Source organism: Carassius carassius, chromosome 3 (assembly GCF_963082965.1).
Source record: "Carassius carassius chromosome 3, fCarCar2.1, whole genome shotgun sequence".
Taxonomy (NCBI): Eukaryota; Metazoa; Chordata; class Actinopteri; order Cypriniformes; family Cyprinidae; genus Carassius; species Carassius carassius.
The window spans coordinates 34368676-34385948 of NC_081757.1; the positions used below are offsets into that span (position 1 = coordinate 34368676).

Sequence of the window (17273 nt, forward strand, 5' to 3'; positions counted from 1 at the left end):
ATTGATTGTGTGAGAATAGTTCAGTATTACTGGCTATGACAATCAGCATGCATTGCTCATTATACTACGAGGAAAACTCCTTTTGTGCTATCAGAACAATGTTTTTTTTTTTACAGCGTCCAGTGGCAAGCCGATGGCATTAAAAGCAGGGCTTTTTACAAACACTAAAATTTTTCTTTTCAGCATCTGCTATCAGGAAGGCATATTTGACAATGCTAGTATTGTTTAAAATGCCGTCAAAAATGTTGATTTATCTATAGTGTAAATCTGACCCTTTTTCGCTTGCCATACAACCATTCTTTGCCAATAATAAGCACACTATCACAATTTTATTTTCTGTTCAATCAGTGTTCATTACAAAACTGTGATGGGGGGGGACTGCTATATTATGATGATTCATCATTGTAATATAGACATTTGATATAGGGTGCAATAAAACAGGAAAATTTATCAGTTTAAAAAGGCTATCATTAACCTCCAATTATAAAATTACAAATTAACGCAGATTCATTTGAAATATCCACTCACTTCCTTTGCAAAGTCATCAGACGATCTCTTGTCGGAGGACAGAATATTGAGATGCGTGATATCACAACCGATGGCGGTAATGAACAAATTTAGTTTGTGATCTTGTCAGAAGACACTCCACTACTATAATGCATTACAGGCTTGAGTGGCTCGTCAGAATTCAATGTATGTAGCTTTTGTTTGCACTACACTACTACTTGCAGGAAAGAGTAGTTAGCTACTGGAAAAGCTACACTTTTTTTTAAACTATCACACTGCTGAAAAATGTAGTTATGGTAGCAGCTTCGCTACTACGTTAACAGAGTCGCTACTTCCACATTTATTTAGCAATTAATTTGATTAATTCATTGAAACATCATCTAGTTAATTAGATAAAAAAATTATAATTGACTGACAGCACTAATATTTTTGTCACGTGGTCGTGGTTGTAGTAACTGCGCATGACTAAAGAGAAGAAGTAAAGAAGGTTTTTAATAAACACAACACACATTCAAATTAACATTAATCCAGGATGAAGAATAGACAGAAACTGAGGGCTTATAAAAGACAGGCAATCTAAGGAGCAAACAAGACAATTAATACAACACATGTGGAAACAAATGAAGACAGGAAACAGGAAGAACAAAATAAGATCAACATACATGTGATATATATATAGGCCTGTCAAAGTTAACGCAACGCGTTAACGCATGTGATTAATTTTACAATCCTTAACTCAAAATTACTATTGCTTCTCTGCTTATGATCAGATCATTTTAAGATGCTAAACTCTGGTAAAGTTTTCAGTCCAATGATACAGGAAGAAAATGCATTCAAACAATACGTCCAAAACAGCACTAATATATATTATAAGGAAACCAGGCTGATTACATCAGAGATTGAAGAGAGAACAAAGACTCACGTTGTGTTTTCAGTGAATAATTAATTCCAGTGTGTTTTGCTTTTAAACAGGAGCTCTGTCATATTCTTTGACTGTCTCTGAATAGTGCGAGCCCTCACAGTCATGGTGTGTGAAGTACAGACTGAAGGGATTGTCAACATCCCACCACTGTATGGACAGATGAGATACAAACTATGTTTTTCTCGACTGGAAAACGTTTTTCTCACTAGTAAAGTTTTGATGGATGAAGACTGCAATCAAGATTAATGCTATTGTTTTAATAATTTAATAATACGAGTATTATTGATATTGATGCACTGATCACAGATTGTATTTATGCACAGGCACAGACATTTCCGTGCATTCACATTGTTTCCCACACTGATTTGTGATAATGTTTTGATTTGTTTGATTTGTTTTGATTTGATGTATATTGCTGTGTCATCTATTAGTTATACTGTATGGATCCATGTGTACTGTAGTAGATAAATGCAGGCAACACGTGGTTTAGTTCGAGTTTTTTTGTTTTTCTGTTCGGTATGGCAATTAGATTTCTCTTAAATGTAAAAAAAGCCATACACACACACATACACACACACACAGCTTTTTTACATTTTAAAGAAATCAAATATATATTTTTTTCTCTCCATATGTACCTATATGAGCTCCTTGTATCATTTAGTTCTTTGGTGTATTTTTGGAGAGCCAAAATAAAATGTATTACACATAAACATTTAGGCTGCAACAGCCTAATAAACTATGGAACACCCACACACACAAAAAGATCTCAGTATTTTTTGTTCAATTAAAGTCATTAACCAAAACAGCTTTGTTACCAACAGTCTTCAAAATACCTTCTTTTATATTCCATAATGTAAGATCTGAAATGGCATAAGGGTGAGTAAATGATGACATAATACTTTTTTTTTTTTGGTCAGCTATCATTTTAATGTTTTTATTATTATATATTTTTTTTTTTTATGAAATGATAATCTACATAAGAAACTAAATCTGCCAGCAGGTGGTGATAAATGTCTTAATTAGATTAATTCAAACAGCTGATTCATTCAGTAATTAAGTAAATGACAATCACTATGTATGGGCCTCTGAATCATTGATTCACATGATTTGTTCAAAACGCGGACTTATTCGGAATATAAACACCACTGTGTTGCTCAAAGATGTGCAACAATTCTGCTATGGCTTTAAAGATAATATATTCTTTGCTAAATCTAACAAAAACACAATATTATTTTAATATATAACAAAATGTCAACTTCATATGTGACTCTGTACCACAAAACCAGGCTTAAGTGTCAGTGTTTCGAAATTGAGATTTTTACATCACCTTAAAGCTAAATAAATAAGGTTTCCATTGATGTATGTTAGCATAGGACAATATTTGGCAGAGATACAACTGATTCAAAATCTGGAATCTGAGGGTGTAAAAAAATCTAAATACTGAGGAAAATCACCTTTAAAGTTGTCCAAATTAAGTACTTAGCAATGCATATTATCAATCAAAAATGAAGTTTTGATTTATTAATGGTCAGAAATTTACCAAATAACTTCATTGAACATGAGCTTTACTTAATATCCTAATGAGTTTTGGCATAAAAAAATCTATAATTTTGACCCATACAGTATATTTTTGGCTATTGTTACAAATAAACCCCAGCAACTTAAGACTGGTTTTATGGTCCAGGGTCACATATTTACTGGACTGTATAATTTCCCATTTAAACTCGTGATATCAGCAATTGTCTGATATCACTCTCGCGGCTCATGTGATATCGCTTATCGTATGATATAAATATGAAACAAAAACACATACAAGGGCTTTTCTGCACCAATATCTTGCATTTTAGGGCATAACTGCTTTTATGGAGTTGTTGTCCTGCATCATATTTTTCAATGGTAAAAATATAAAATGTAATATGACAAACAGGTCTGGGGGCAGGGCCAGTGCATTAACGGTGTTAAAATATTTTAATTGCGTTATTTTTTCATAACTAGTTAACGTGTTAAACTGACAGACCTAATATGTGTGTGTACCTGGTAGTCAACACATTATGGGGACATTTCGTCCCCATAATGTGTTGACTACCAGGTACACACACATATTAAGTGTGGGTTAAAAAAATATAGTAATACCAGTACATTTTGGCATTGTTTTGACCTTGTGGGGAATTGTTTTGGTTCCCATCAGTAAACAAGCTTATAAATCACACAGAATGGAGTGCATTGAACATTTGAAATAACAGAAAATTTCCTGTGATGAGTAGATTTACGTGTAGGGTTGGTGTAGGATGATAGAAAATACTGTTTGTACAGTATAAAAAAAATTCCGCTATGGAGAGTCCCCACAAAAAAACGGAAACCACTGTGTGTGTGTGTGTGTGCACATGTTTTTGTGACCTATCAGGACACAACTTTGTATAATGACATGGGTATGACACAGGTATTACAAGGAGAGGGTGACTTATGAGGACATAACCCATGTCCCCATTTTCAAAACGCTTATAAACCATATAGAATTAGTTTTTTTGAGAAAGTAAAAATGCACAAAGTCTCCTGTTAGGCTTAGGTGTAGGGTTGGTGTAGGGCCATAGAATATACAGTTTGTACAGTATAAAAACCATTACGCCTATGGGATGTCCCCACTTTTCACAAAAACAAACATGTGTGTGTGTATGTGCGCATCTTGTGCTGGCAAAATGAGTCGGAATGCGCACCTTTTAATTTTGAGCTACAAAGAAAGTGAAGGATTTCACAAAAATATTTCCTTAAACCCTTGTCTAACAATCCCAATGCTTCAAATAGTAATTAAACATCTAAAATAATATTTATTGTACGTTTTCTGAGAAGAGTACCTTTTTCTCTTCTATTAAGTAGGTTATTCTCGCAAACATAATCTGGTATGTTTTAAGTGGATGTTTGGGGAATTGTTGGGGAAAAACCTCTAATGTGTAGCATTATATTAGGTCCATGTAGTAATATATCTGTCTCAATGTTAAACTTGTAACATTCAACTCTATTTACATAAACTAAAAGGGGGTTAGATTATACGTGAGATCCCGGAGTGTTCAAAAAGATGAGACAGACAACAATTTCAAAAGTGAAAATTAAATGTGTATTTACAATATTCACAAGGAACTAATCCTAGGCTGTTAAAAGCACAGAGTCTTCAGTTCCATACCATTAACAAAAGTCCTTAAGAAAACCAGAGTGTTGTAAGTATCAATGTGAATGTCCCAGAGGTGTCCACCGAAGTGATAATACAAAGTGCTGGAACGGTGATTCCACAAAAGTAACGCTGCTATCCAGTATGCAGGTGATCGCCAAATGGTCATAAGCAATGACCTTGCTTGTTTGGCATGCTGCCTCCTTTATACTTGCTATATACCCAAATCAGACCCAGAGACACTTGGCTTGTTCTATTTCATGTGGCGCCACAAACATCAGCTGCAGCCTGACAAAACCAATGCATTCTAGTTAGAAAATGTGTCCGACTTTCATCGGCACTGTAGCCGCCATTACAATCACATGTGCCAACAATGTACCCTGATAGCTAAACAAGACCAGTCGCATAGGTCAGGTGCTGCAGTTGCCTAAAATTGGCTGTGAAATCCTTGACAACACACTTTATTCTCATTGGTTAGATTCTGTGATGACAAGCACAACTTGTGACCATCAGAAGGATATGTTTTCTATGTGTATTGACGCTGTGATTTGAAAGAAAACAGGCTACCTTGAGGCTACTCTAAAATGCCACTACGGTGATGCGGACAGACAAAGAGGAGACAAATTGTTGAATAAAGTCATTATTTTTGTTTTATTCACGTACAAAAAGTATTAAAAGTATGAAAAGGGGAACTAGACGTTGCATCCCATTGCATTGCTTCAGGATTTCCTGCACATCTCCTTCAGACAAGAGATGGATGACGTATTTTACAGGTGCCCTTTTTTACTCCTGGGGGCACATGTCATGACATCATGGGCTGTCACCTGCCAGTGTCAAGCTCATTTTCATGTTTAGACTCATGTTTCAGACATGCCGAAGACATTCATCTCATTCCCCTTCTCAGGGAACCATGGTTACATGTCTAACCTGAGTCGTTCTTTAGTTCAATTGTGTCTCATTAATTTACTTTGTATCAGTACTTAAGTTCCTTCAGTTCCTTCTTTTCCTGTGTGTTCCTTGTTCAGTCTTGTTTACATTTATGGTTTTGGTTTGTACCCTCTGTCCTGTTTACCAAAGTCTAAAGTCTCAAACCCAAAGAGATATTCTTTATGAAATTTAAGACTCGTCCACGCCCTCCTTAAATGGCTCGTTCAAACACGCCCCCACATCTCTACATGACGATGTGGGAAGATTTGCATAACGCCGCCTAAATGTTCAAGCACAGAAAGAAGCCGTAACTTTATTCTTGCTGCCACTGCTGCTGCCATGTTGTGAAAAGGCTGTGTTTCGTTGCAAAAACGAAAATACTTTGTTTTGCCTTCCAAAAGAGGAATCTAGAAATCTGTGGTTAAGTTGCATTTACAACACTGTTCCAGAACAGTTCAACCCAAATATTCAGATGTGTGCGGTGCACATTATGGAGGACTTTTTTCTGATCCTGGGAGGGTAGACTACAATGCCTGCTGTTCTAACTCACAGACTGTAAGTACATTTTCAAATTTAAAGGTTTTTAGAGTAGTGCTTGTTGTTTGTCATTTCTCTGATCACAAATGCAGACATGGTTTTATGTTTATGTGGTCCGATGCAACAACGCTTAAAAAGACAGTATAAGTCATTAAAATCCGTAATTATGTCCCCATGACATATTGATTGTAGCTCCACCAACTATTGCCAGCTGCACCCTATTCTGACTCCAGTTAAGAGCCTTTAAGAAGGGTTGCTTCAGTGCAGCAATCAGTTCACTGCTCTGGATTCTTTCATATGGTGTTGTGGCTGTGTACAGATGTAAGTTTATTGTTTGTTTTGTATGGTTTGGATTCTTGTTTGTAATTCCTTTTTGATTGTTTAACTTTATCTATCTTGTTTAAGTTCCGAAACCAGTCTGATACACCTGTGGAAAGAATTTTATACTGGCATTGGTGAAATAAAACTTGCAAATGGATGTTGTCTCAAGGTGTTTTAACTGAAATCCTATTGTAATGCTCCCCCTATGAATAAGTAGTATCCTAAGAGTCTTTTACACTGTAACTTCCACTTCGCAGGCCACTTTCGTTCAAATAGAACAAAATTCTGAAGCGATAAGTGAAACATACAAAATGTGCAGAGCAGGGGGGTGCAAGGACTGGAATTGAGAACCACTGACCTACCCCAACCCTAAACCTACCCTTAAAGTAGGATAAATAAAGTGTTGGTAGCATGATCTGATAGGAAGCATTATTTGTTAGAACACCGGGAGACGGCATCACAGTACGGTAAGATGTGTAACATTTGTTACACGCTTGAGGTATTCAGCCAGTCACAATGCACTGGATAGCTGGCCAATCAGAGCACACCTTGCTTTTCTGACCGATAAAAACGATGCGTTTCAGAAAAGCGGGGCGAAACAGTAATGTACATTATGTGGAAAATGTGGTTTTTGAACCTTAAACTGCATAAACGTTTCATTACAACAAATACACAAAATAATGTTCTTTTTAGCAACATAATATGACCCCTTTAATGTTGGCAGGAGCCGTGTGAATGCTGGCTACCATAACTGGAAAAATGCCAATGAAACAGACAGAGGATTTCACAAACACAAAACTTCTGAAGATAACTTTTTTCATACACGATGTGGAAGGTGAGGAAAATACTTCTCACCTCTGATAAAAACAGACCAACTGTAAAAAAAAAAAAAAAAAAAAAAAAAAAAAAAAAACAGGCACTTCTTGTCATACATCATGGACTTTATTTGCTTTAGGCCTAAAAAAAAAAAAAAGTTTGGTTCGGGTTGGTTGTCAGTTGAGGTCATTGGTCGGTAGGGATTTTTTTTTGTTTTTTTTATTTATTTATTTTTCTCCAGTGGCAGTTTTGCACAGACACACACACACACACACACACACACACACGCTGATTTTAAATGTGTGTACCGGTACTTTTACGACAGTGATTCTGTATTCCCGTTTAAAGTCTGTTGTTGCCATAGACACGCAAAACGCACACACACACACACACACAAAAAGCCTTCGCGGGAGTTTGACAGGCGATCTCATAGTAGATTAACATGGAGGATTTGAACTTGAAAAACGGAGTGTACAGACATCTTTTTGTAGTCAAACAACATTCTTTGTTATGTTCATTTATGTGGTTTATTTGATTTTGATGCTATAAATTGACTAGAAGCAAGAGACGATCAGTTAGTTTTAACTGATGATCTAACTTACAGCGATCTGTTCGACACATTCAAGAGCCACAAAACGGTATTTATTGTTTACATTTCTTTAAAAAATGACCACATTTGAAAGGTGAAATAACCAAATGAGACTCTGTTTCATATTAAAAGTAAGCTGGTAATGTTAATGTCCTGTCTGTCAGCATGTTGTCAGTGCCCTCTCTGTTCCGCGATATATTGTTTACTCCCCCCTCCCCCCGTGTTTCTCTTAATGTTACGATTTCCAAACCTTAAGTTATAGCTCACTTTAGGAATTGACAGTTAAAGGGTTTTGATGCAATACTTAATGGTTTTTAACGGATTACTTAAGTGTAAAACAGCATTTAAAGGAAACTGTAATTTAATCAACGATGTGTGACTTTAGATTATGATTATCATATTTAGTTATGTGTTTTATTTAATTTATGTAAGCTTAAATATCACTCTTGGTTATTAGAAAGGTATTACAGTAGTATATATTTGTCACCTGTTTTGTTTTTGTTGTGACGTGATGTAATATTGATTAGTTCATTAAATAACTGATCATCATATGTATTACATAACATTCATTTGTCTCCACCTACAGGCATCAGTACACACTAAAAAATGTTGGGTTAAAAATAACCCAACCTGTAACCCAACTATGGGTTGGTACAGCACCTTCCCATCTATGGGTTAATTCAACCCAACCCATTGGGTTAAAATCCTGTTGGGTTAAAAGTTACCCAACAGTTGAGTTAATTATTTATATTAAGTAACATCATTATTTTTATTAAAAATTACTTAATACAACCATATTTTTAAATTACTTTGTTCTAAATTACAGATTTAATTTTAATATGCAAATAACACATTTACAAATATATTTTAAAATATTTTATTTAAATGTACAAGAATGTGTAAAAATACAACTGACATTTTCAAGATGTACAAATGTGTCAATTCATATTCATATCAAAACACACAAATGTGCAAATACAGTTCACAGCTATGGCCTAATGGTTAGAGTTGGACCTGTAACCCGAAAGTCGCAGGTTTGAGTCTCGGTGCTGGCAGGAATTGTAGGTGGAGGGAGTGAATGAACAGCGCTCTCTTCTACCCTCAATACCCATGGCTGAAGTGCCCTTGAGCAAGTCACTGAGCCCACAGTTGCTCCCGAGGTGCTGAATATGGCTGCCCACTGCTCTGGGGGTGTGTTCACTTCTCACTGCTGCGTGTGTTTGTGCACTAGGATGGGTTAAATGCAGAGCACCAGTTCTGAGTATGGATTACCATACTTGGCAAATATTACGACTTTCAAATAAAATGAACATAACATATAATAATAAAACAAAAAATTATCATAAAATCAAGTAATAATAATAAAAAATATACTGCTGGACCTACTGATGATCAATAAAATAAAAAAGTTTTTTTACTGATTACTAAATACAAGTTTTTAAGGAGGAGACAGTGTGCAGAAGAAACTATTAAAGACTGTGTGTTCCAAAAACTCTCAAATGGGAGCAGAGGGCTTTAGGTAGTACATGTTATATATAAAAGAAATGTTTGAAACAAAGATCGACTGCTTGTAATATCATCTCCTGTTCCATCGCCTCCCCGTTAAAAATAATAAAAACTTGGGAGGAGTTTTCCTGGTCACCAAGCACCACGACGTGTGGATTCTGGCTTGTCTCGTGATTCAAGTACAGCACTAATTAGTGCCAACCTTAAAAGAATAAAAAAAGGTTCAGTCAACATGCATTGTGATGATATTTCATTGATACGCTCACTTTACAAATGATTGAATTTAAATGAGTTAAAAGCTATAGCGAATGTAGGCACTGTAATTTTAAGTGTTGCTTTTACTTACAGTTTGAATGTCAATGAAGGACCGCTTCATTTCCGTGTATGATGTGCATACCATTTTTCCATTTGTGTGGTATGGTGCAGATGGCAGGAAGGGTTTTAAAGACAATTTCTGCACAAAGGCCTTTAAATGACAAAAGTACAAAGAAAGCACAAGTAAAAAAAAAAAAAACTAAGCTTACAGTTTACATTTTTACAGTCTATGTGGGGATCTACTATCATTTGCACTAAGAGACCGACAAAACCAGTTTTCACTCCCTCCAGAAAATTTGTGGCAATATTTGCGGCTAATGCAGGGGTTAAAGTGGAAAAAATTCCTGAGCCTGAACTTTTTTTTTGGGGGGGGGGGGGGTGTTTGGAGAGAAACTCCACAGACAGACTTAATTCAAATATTGACGATAATAACAAAAATACAGTAACAAGAGCTTAAGTGCTTAAATTTTTTTAAAAACGAATGATATAGACATGAATCTCTTCAATGATTATGTTTGGCACCATTTATTTAAAAGTACTATGTCAAATAAAGTGTTTTCTTCTAAACAATTATTTAAGCACTTGTTATTAAGTGCTCAACGTGCTTAAAGAAATGAACTGCTAAACTGAAGATTAGAAGTGAAATCAATGCTATTATCACTTTTTTTTCTGGGATGTAACTCGCATGTTCATTTGAAACCAACAGGCTAGTTAACGCTTTTTTTGTCTTCTGCCAGTTTTCTACACAGGGTGACCAGTGGCTGTGAAATTCTGAATGACAAATCATGTTCTGGTATAAATGTGCACAAACGTAATTTTTAAATCGCAGACATGGTCAGTCATAAACAACGGTGTGTCAGCTAATAGTTGCTCCCGGCTAGAGACCTGTACTCCCGCGGGAGTACCGCGGGACCCAGCGCCACCGAGTGCGGCGCGGGACAATATTTGATGGGTGAATGCGGACACGGGCGGCAACATATTATTGTGTGCTGGTTGTGGGAAAATAAAATTATTTGCGGGACTCCCGCAAAGTGGAAATATCTAACAAAATAAAATAACTAGAAACAAATAGACCTTTATTTTGTAATATGATACCATAGACAGCGACGTGTAATTCGATTCCGAAATAGCGAGATATTTAAGCACGTAGACCGGATGATGTCCTCCAGTGGTGGAAAAGACGAATTTCCGAGATTAAGCAAACACGCCGTCGCCATGTACTTTGCATTCCAGCTAGCGCAGGGCTTTCAGTATTTGCGGTCGCATACTGGAGCAGAGATGGATTAAACTGAAGCTCTCAACAGTGAACGACATGATATTCCTGCATGGGCACAAGTAGTCGTACAGTTTTTTTTTTTTTTTTTTGTAAATTCAGTTTATTTTTATTTATTTAGCTAAATATTTAAAATTGGTCTATTTTGTTATTGAGGAATAAGGATATTTTTTGTTAAATGTTTGAAGGAAATGCACAGGCCCCATAAACTACTTTTCCTTTGAACATGAAATAAATCAAGGTTTATTATTATTATATAATTTATTAACTATATAGCCTAATTATTATAGGTATATATTTTTTATTTACATTTCTTTTTTACTGTATATCTATGTTCTAAGTTCCTTGTTCATGTTCATACTTTTAATTAAACGCAAATAAAACGAAACATTTGTTTATTTTCCGTTTCTTTTTTACATTTATATTCAACAGGGGAGCAAGTGAAAAAATAAAAGAGTTGCAGGCAGAATATGCAATGTATTAAAAAAGAAAAAAAAGAAAAACTGCTATACGTTTACCCGCGGGATTTTTCGGGCGGGAGCGGGAGAAAATAACACATTTTTTGCAGGAGCGGGACTGAAAAATCCCTCCCGCGCAGGTCTCTACTCCCAGCAACGTCGTGGTAAGTTTGAGTGCACAGGCAGCGGCTCTATGACCGGAGTCTGGTGCTGCTTTCCAGGCAGGTTTTTGAGCTCGTAAGTCACTATTTCAAACCACGACTAACGACTTTGTACCGTTCCAGGCAAGTCACGCCAAACTTTCTGAGCGCAAGAAAATTTAGCTAGATTATTAATTTCATTGCAACGTTACATTGTCCTAAAATCTATTTTTAACGTGTACTACGTGCATAAACACTGCATCCGTAGGCAGTGTTATCCATAGGGGCTGTCACTGCTGTTTCGCGTGCTGTGTGACGTCAGACCTCGGAGTACATCGATCTAGTACGAGTTCACGGGTGGGAAGTCACGGGTTTGACTGCCGTTCCAGTGCACTTTCACGGGTTTAAGGTTGGAAAAACACGGGTTACGGGTTGCCTGGAACGCTACATAAATCATAGCCAGCAAGCACTTTCTTACCGCTGCTGGCATACAGAAGCTTCCTCGAGCAAATCATGCAGAAACAAGCCCAGTGCTGTCTGTTTCTTGCACCAACTGCCAAAAAGCGCCATTTATTTTTGAGTCCTTTATCTATTGCTAGGAGTCTAGGACATCATCCCCAGGCTTCATAAATCTGCGCTTCATTTTTTTTTCTCCGACAAGGCTAACGTGACATTGACGTATGGGCGTCAATCAAACTGTGTTGCAAGGACACACCCTTCTCTGCTTCTGATAGGCTTGTAACATTAGTTAAAGCTGCGTTCCTCTCATATGATTGGTAGAAGAAATAAATTGGCTCTCAAATATTAGACTGCATGCGCAGGCTCTCAAATATTATTATATTTTTTTTCCTCACGGCCACACGCCGGAGATCCGGCACAGTGCCAGAATACTTTAAGCCCTGCTAATGTGAGTAAATTTGACCACCCTTACCCTTTAACTGATATGGACTTGTAGGGAGGAACAAAAGTACACTGCAAATGAAAGGAAGCTTTGTTGGACGGAATGCGGCAATACACTTATTTCACCTTATTTGTCTTTTTTCATAATTTTTGGAAGTCATAAGTCTAAGTAAAATTTAAAACTTATGTATCATTAATTTAAATAGGTTACTTACCTTGAAATGTTTCAGTTAACAGGCAGAAATTCTATTGTTGCAATTTTTCCTTCATGAAAAAGTCCATTGTCTAAAACACAAGTATAAACACATTTAGTACAACACATTTAAAAAACATGTCAATGAATCTAGCTTCATAAGAGAAATTGCTGTAATAATAGGGTATTCTAATAGATGCATGACAATATTCAATATGAATAAACCATAAAAACACTTTTACCACAGTTAATTAGTGCTGGTGCGCTAAGACGAATATGACTTCTGTTTTACGCTCCCTTCTTAAAGGTTGGTTGTAGGAGTAACGTTATGTAAATTTGGGGCACTGGTATAAATTTCCGCTGAAAGAGCGGATTGTCTCACGACTGTGCGCTTTTCTTTCGTCTGGGTTTTGAACTTTTATAACAGAAAATTGCAGGTTCATTCAAACGATTCTCACGGAGTCAGCTGTCTGTCGCATGACTGATGTGTGTGAGCTCAGCTCGCGCAGCAGCTTCATTCACTGATCCGATCCGATAAATGGTCCGTGCGGCTTTTCTAGTTTAATTCTAATGATTTCATCAAACTTTCACATTTCACCAGACATTTTTATTAACTGTAAGTAATACTTGTCTAAAAAGTTATGCAGCTAATCTTTTAATGTATTAATCCTGGCGAACAAACAGGAATAGCATTCATTTACAATCGATCTGATTCTCTGGAGGAAACAAACGGACTAAAGGGAATACAAACTTTTTTTAATGTATAAAAAATAATAATTAACATATCAGACACATTACTTAATGTTATAACAGTTATATACATCATACGATTATATTAACAGTTACTTACCTTTCATAATCATGCAGGCTGCCGCTGATGTCCGCGCTGAGTCTCTGACTGGACCGTTAAAATTTGAACCAGAGTGAAGCGGGAAACATATTTAACCCAACAGCTGGGTTATAACTAAAAATAACCCAACAACGGAAAAAAAAATTGACCCAATATGTGTAACCCAACGGTTGGGTTAAAAAAACAACCCAACGTTTTTTACTGTGTATGTATTGTGGTCACTGAACAAATTAGTGAAGTTGTCTGAAACAACATTTTGGTAAATTAATTCAAGAGACTCCAGTCATTGGAGTAAATTGAAATTCCAATGACTAGAAAGAATGTGGGTTGAAAAAATAAATATTTATTTTTTAAATATTTAAGTAACATTCATAGAAACATTAAAATAATGACCCCATTCAAAATTCCTAAGAGGAAAGTTCATAAAAGTTAAACCTTCAATATCATGTCATTTAAAATATTACATTTATAATACAACTTACATTTGGTTGGTATCAACGTCCTCTTCTTTTTCGAAAATTGTTCTCAGAATTCTTTCCTCCTTAGCAGAGCGTGCTGTAAGACTACATACACACACACACACACACACACACACACACACTATAAAAACATGTTTTTTTGTGACGCATGAACATCCACTGTGTGACACTTGAAAGTCTCAGGAGAAGGATAATAGATGAGCACTTCTAAGCTCATTCTAATTGGCCTTAATGAAGTTTCCTAGCACACCTTTACTCTCATGAGAAAATCTCACAACAGTGCTTAAAAAAAAAACACACCAGAACAATTCACCCAAAATGCACTGCAAAACAATCCGAGGGTTTGTGACAACTTGAGGGTAAGTAACTAAAGGAATTTTCATTTTTGGGTGAACTATCCCTTAAATTGTCCTCAGAGGTTATACATCCAAAAGCTAGCTCAGTGGAAAACTAGTTCAATGCAGAAGAGAGCAGAGACATGTTGCACAAAGCATGTTTCGTTTTTTTTATCCAGGTAAGTTTGCGTTTAGTTTGAGAAAACTCTGAGGAGTTTCTGGGATCAAAAAGGGTTGGTTTTGAGTGGGTTGTCACCATGGTAAATTACAGAACACAGCTACCTTGCTCCAGAGCAGGTTTTATTCTGAGTTAGAGATCACAAACCCAAATTGGACTAATCAGCTGTAAGCAAAGTAACATCTGATGCAATATAGCCACTCCTCCATCGCTCGCTTCAAATGAAAGCAGTTTACAGTGAAATAATTTTAGAGACAAAATTTTCAGACTATTGTTCAAATAGCTACATGCAACACACCACATGTGTTTTAATCCAGACTATATAGTCCTGTTGAAAGTGTGCTTCTTTACTTCAGGAATTATAGTATCTAACCTGTCTGGCCTGCCACAAAGGAGGTCTGTGGATCCGCCTTACTAGTAGTCCCTTGAGCTTCACTGTTATTATATATTTTTTTTTAGTTTGTTTTTTTCATTCGTTTCTTGTTGGGCTATGTTCACGGCAAAGTAAAACTTACATATTCAATGATCCTAGGCTTGATAATACTGTCCAATGTATGATGCAATCATGGTTTTTAATAGAGGTTGACAGGTTGATCAATTTTGCAGATTAATCGGCACCAACACTAGATTGAAGGAATTATCAGCTATTGGCAAAATCTGCTCCATGCCAATAGTTTTTTGGGGTCTTTGCTGGAGTGCTAAGGCTACATTGGTGTAGTCAAAAATGGAAAAGTTTTTTCCTTGTGTTTTTAAAAAGACAATAAAACTTAAGAATCCTATTTATAATGTACTGATACAAAAGATCAATTATTTGCAAAGTTCACTTCATATCACAAACACCACATTATCAAGTTTCTATGAGGTAATATTTTGTGTCCTCAACATGCTATGATGGTCCCATAAGCTAATATGCTGAGGTTATGACTTAGTAAGCAAGGCAGCGTATTGAGAAACCATGTTCTATTACATGTAAAATATTTAAAGAGGTTTCTTACCAAGAACAGCTGCAGCAGCAACACCAACAGAAGCAGCAGGCATTTGAGGGAGAGTTAAAAAAGCCAACTGTTTGGGTGTTCACACTTCCCAAGGTGTGAGTGTTGGGGGGAGTATTCTGCACTTGGGTTGAATTTCCAGCATTCTGTGGTGGACATTTTCCCATCTCCAGTTCAGACCCCATTAGCTACAGACAAAACTTTCAGTTTACCAAAATCCTTCACACATATGAGAACATGATCTGTGCAAGAGTTACCAGGGTCATTCCATGAAATTGGTGCTTTTTCCACTTGGAAAAAAATATAACAAAGTAAGTTTAATGGGGTCATATGATGCGATTAAAATTTTTTAGATGTTTTATTTGGAGTGTTACAAGCTCTTGGTGCGTAAAGAAGATCTGTCAAGTTGCATAGACTAAAGTCTAAAATTCAAAGGGATATTAATCATCAAAGTTAAGCCCCCCTAAAATGCCTCATTTAAACATGTCCCCACATATCAAAGTGGAAATATTTGCGTAATGCCGCCCAAATGTTCATGCAAAGAAAACCTGTGGTTTCCAGTCACAATGCACTGGATCAGTTTGCCAATCAGAGCAGACTGCTCTTGGTGGAAGGAGGGACTTTGTGGAAAACGATGCATTTGAGAGTGGCGGGGCATAGTCCAAAATTATGTGTTTTTTGAACATTAAATAATGTTAATATATTCTATTAGACCAAATACACAAAATAATGATCTTTAAAAAAAGCTTAATATGACCCCTTTTATTAAAATTGTTTAAATATCCATGAAATGAAGACACCTTAAAATGACAAGAATTTGTATTGTGCCATCTCAGGCTATGTAATTTATTATTTTATGACTATATTTCTACCTCATGTTTTGAGATTTTTGTCAAACCCTGTTACTAAGTGTTACTAGATACTATAGTTTAATTAGAACTGTGTGTGCAGCATTTTAGTCCCTCTTTTCACTGACATTGTTTTAAATTTTTTTTTTTTTTTTCTTTCAAATAATATATATTTTTATATTTGTCATTCAGATGACAAAGAACATCCTAATTTTGTAGGGTGAACACGTCAACTTTTTTTTGTTGTTGTTGCTCCAAGAGAGATATTAAAAAAGATCTTTGTCCAAAATAAAATACAGTTCAAAATAAATCGGAAAAACCTGGAAAGCTATATATAATATAATATAGACCAGATAGGATGATCATATATATATATATTTACAGTACAGACCAAAAGTTTGGACACACCTTCTCATTCAAAGAGTTTTCTTTATTTTCATGACTATGAAAATTGTCAGAGGCGGACAGAGTACACAGCTTCATTACTTGAGTAAAAGTACAGATACCCCTTGCTAAATTTTACTCAAGTACAAGTACTACAGTCAGATGTTTACTTTAGTAAAAGTACTGAAGTACTTGTTTTTAAAAGTACTTGAGTACAAGAGTACATTTTCTAAATATTGCATTACTACTGCCACAGTGCTTACAATTATGTACAGAAACGTCCTACATGGAGAAAAATGCTAATACCTTGGAGAATGTAAAAGGAATTGAAAGTAAAATCAAGTCATTTTCATCTTTTTATCATGTTGCTTTATTTAACATTTCTCACTTGCCCACAAGGCAATAGTACAATGGCAACACTCTGACAAACCTCTGCTAGAGTTTTAATGGATTTTTGCACCCACATTTGAACCTGACTGTGTTAAACAAACAGCATACTCAAGAATTATATGTGTGACAACTGTGTGTGTGTGTGTGTGTATACTGTACTTCAATTCAATCAAATGTCCTGAAGTCGTCTTCTTTTCTTTTTTCCTTTTTTTTCCATCCACACGGAGACACGTTTCTGTGAATATGCACA

The 17273-nt window shown here is 35.9% G+C and overlaps 1 protein-coding gene and 1 long non-coding RNA gene across 3 annotated transcripts in view; both read right to left on the minus strand.

Annotated features, from left to right (window-relative positions):
* The window catches only part of LOC132125385 (regulator of G-protein signaling 20), a 76999-nt gene that overhangs the window by 54963 nt on the left and 4763 nt on the right, over positions 1 to 17273 (minus strand). Inside the window, exons 2-3 of the mRNA XM_059536771.1 lie at positions 15405 to 15589; positions 13900 to 13980 (exon numbers count right to left, since the gene is read on the minus strand). Of these exons, the coding sequence (XP_059392754.1) occupies positions 13900 to 13980; positions 15405 to 15586 (263 nt within the window). The 5' untranslated portion in view covers positions 15587 to 15589. The remainder of the gene's footprint in view (positions 1 to 13899; positions 13981 to 15404; positions 15590 to 17273) is intronic.
* LOC132115000 (uncharacterized) lies at positions 9330 to 13564 on the minus strand. Of its 2 annotated transcripts, none has more exons than XR_009425391.1 (3): positions 13418 to 13564; positions 12590 to 12659; positions 9330 to 9490 (listed from the first exon to the last, which is right to left on the minus strand). It is a non-coding gene; the product is annotated as an uncharacterized LOC132115000 (long non-coding RNA). The 2 variants fall into 2 exon arrangements; XR_009425392.1 differs by adding an exon at positions 9635 to 9754 and having other exon boundaries at positions 12590 to 13564.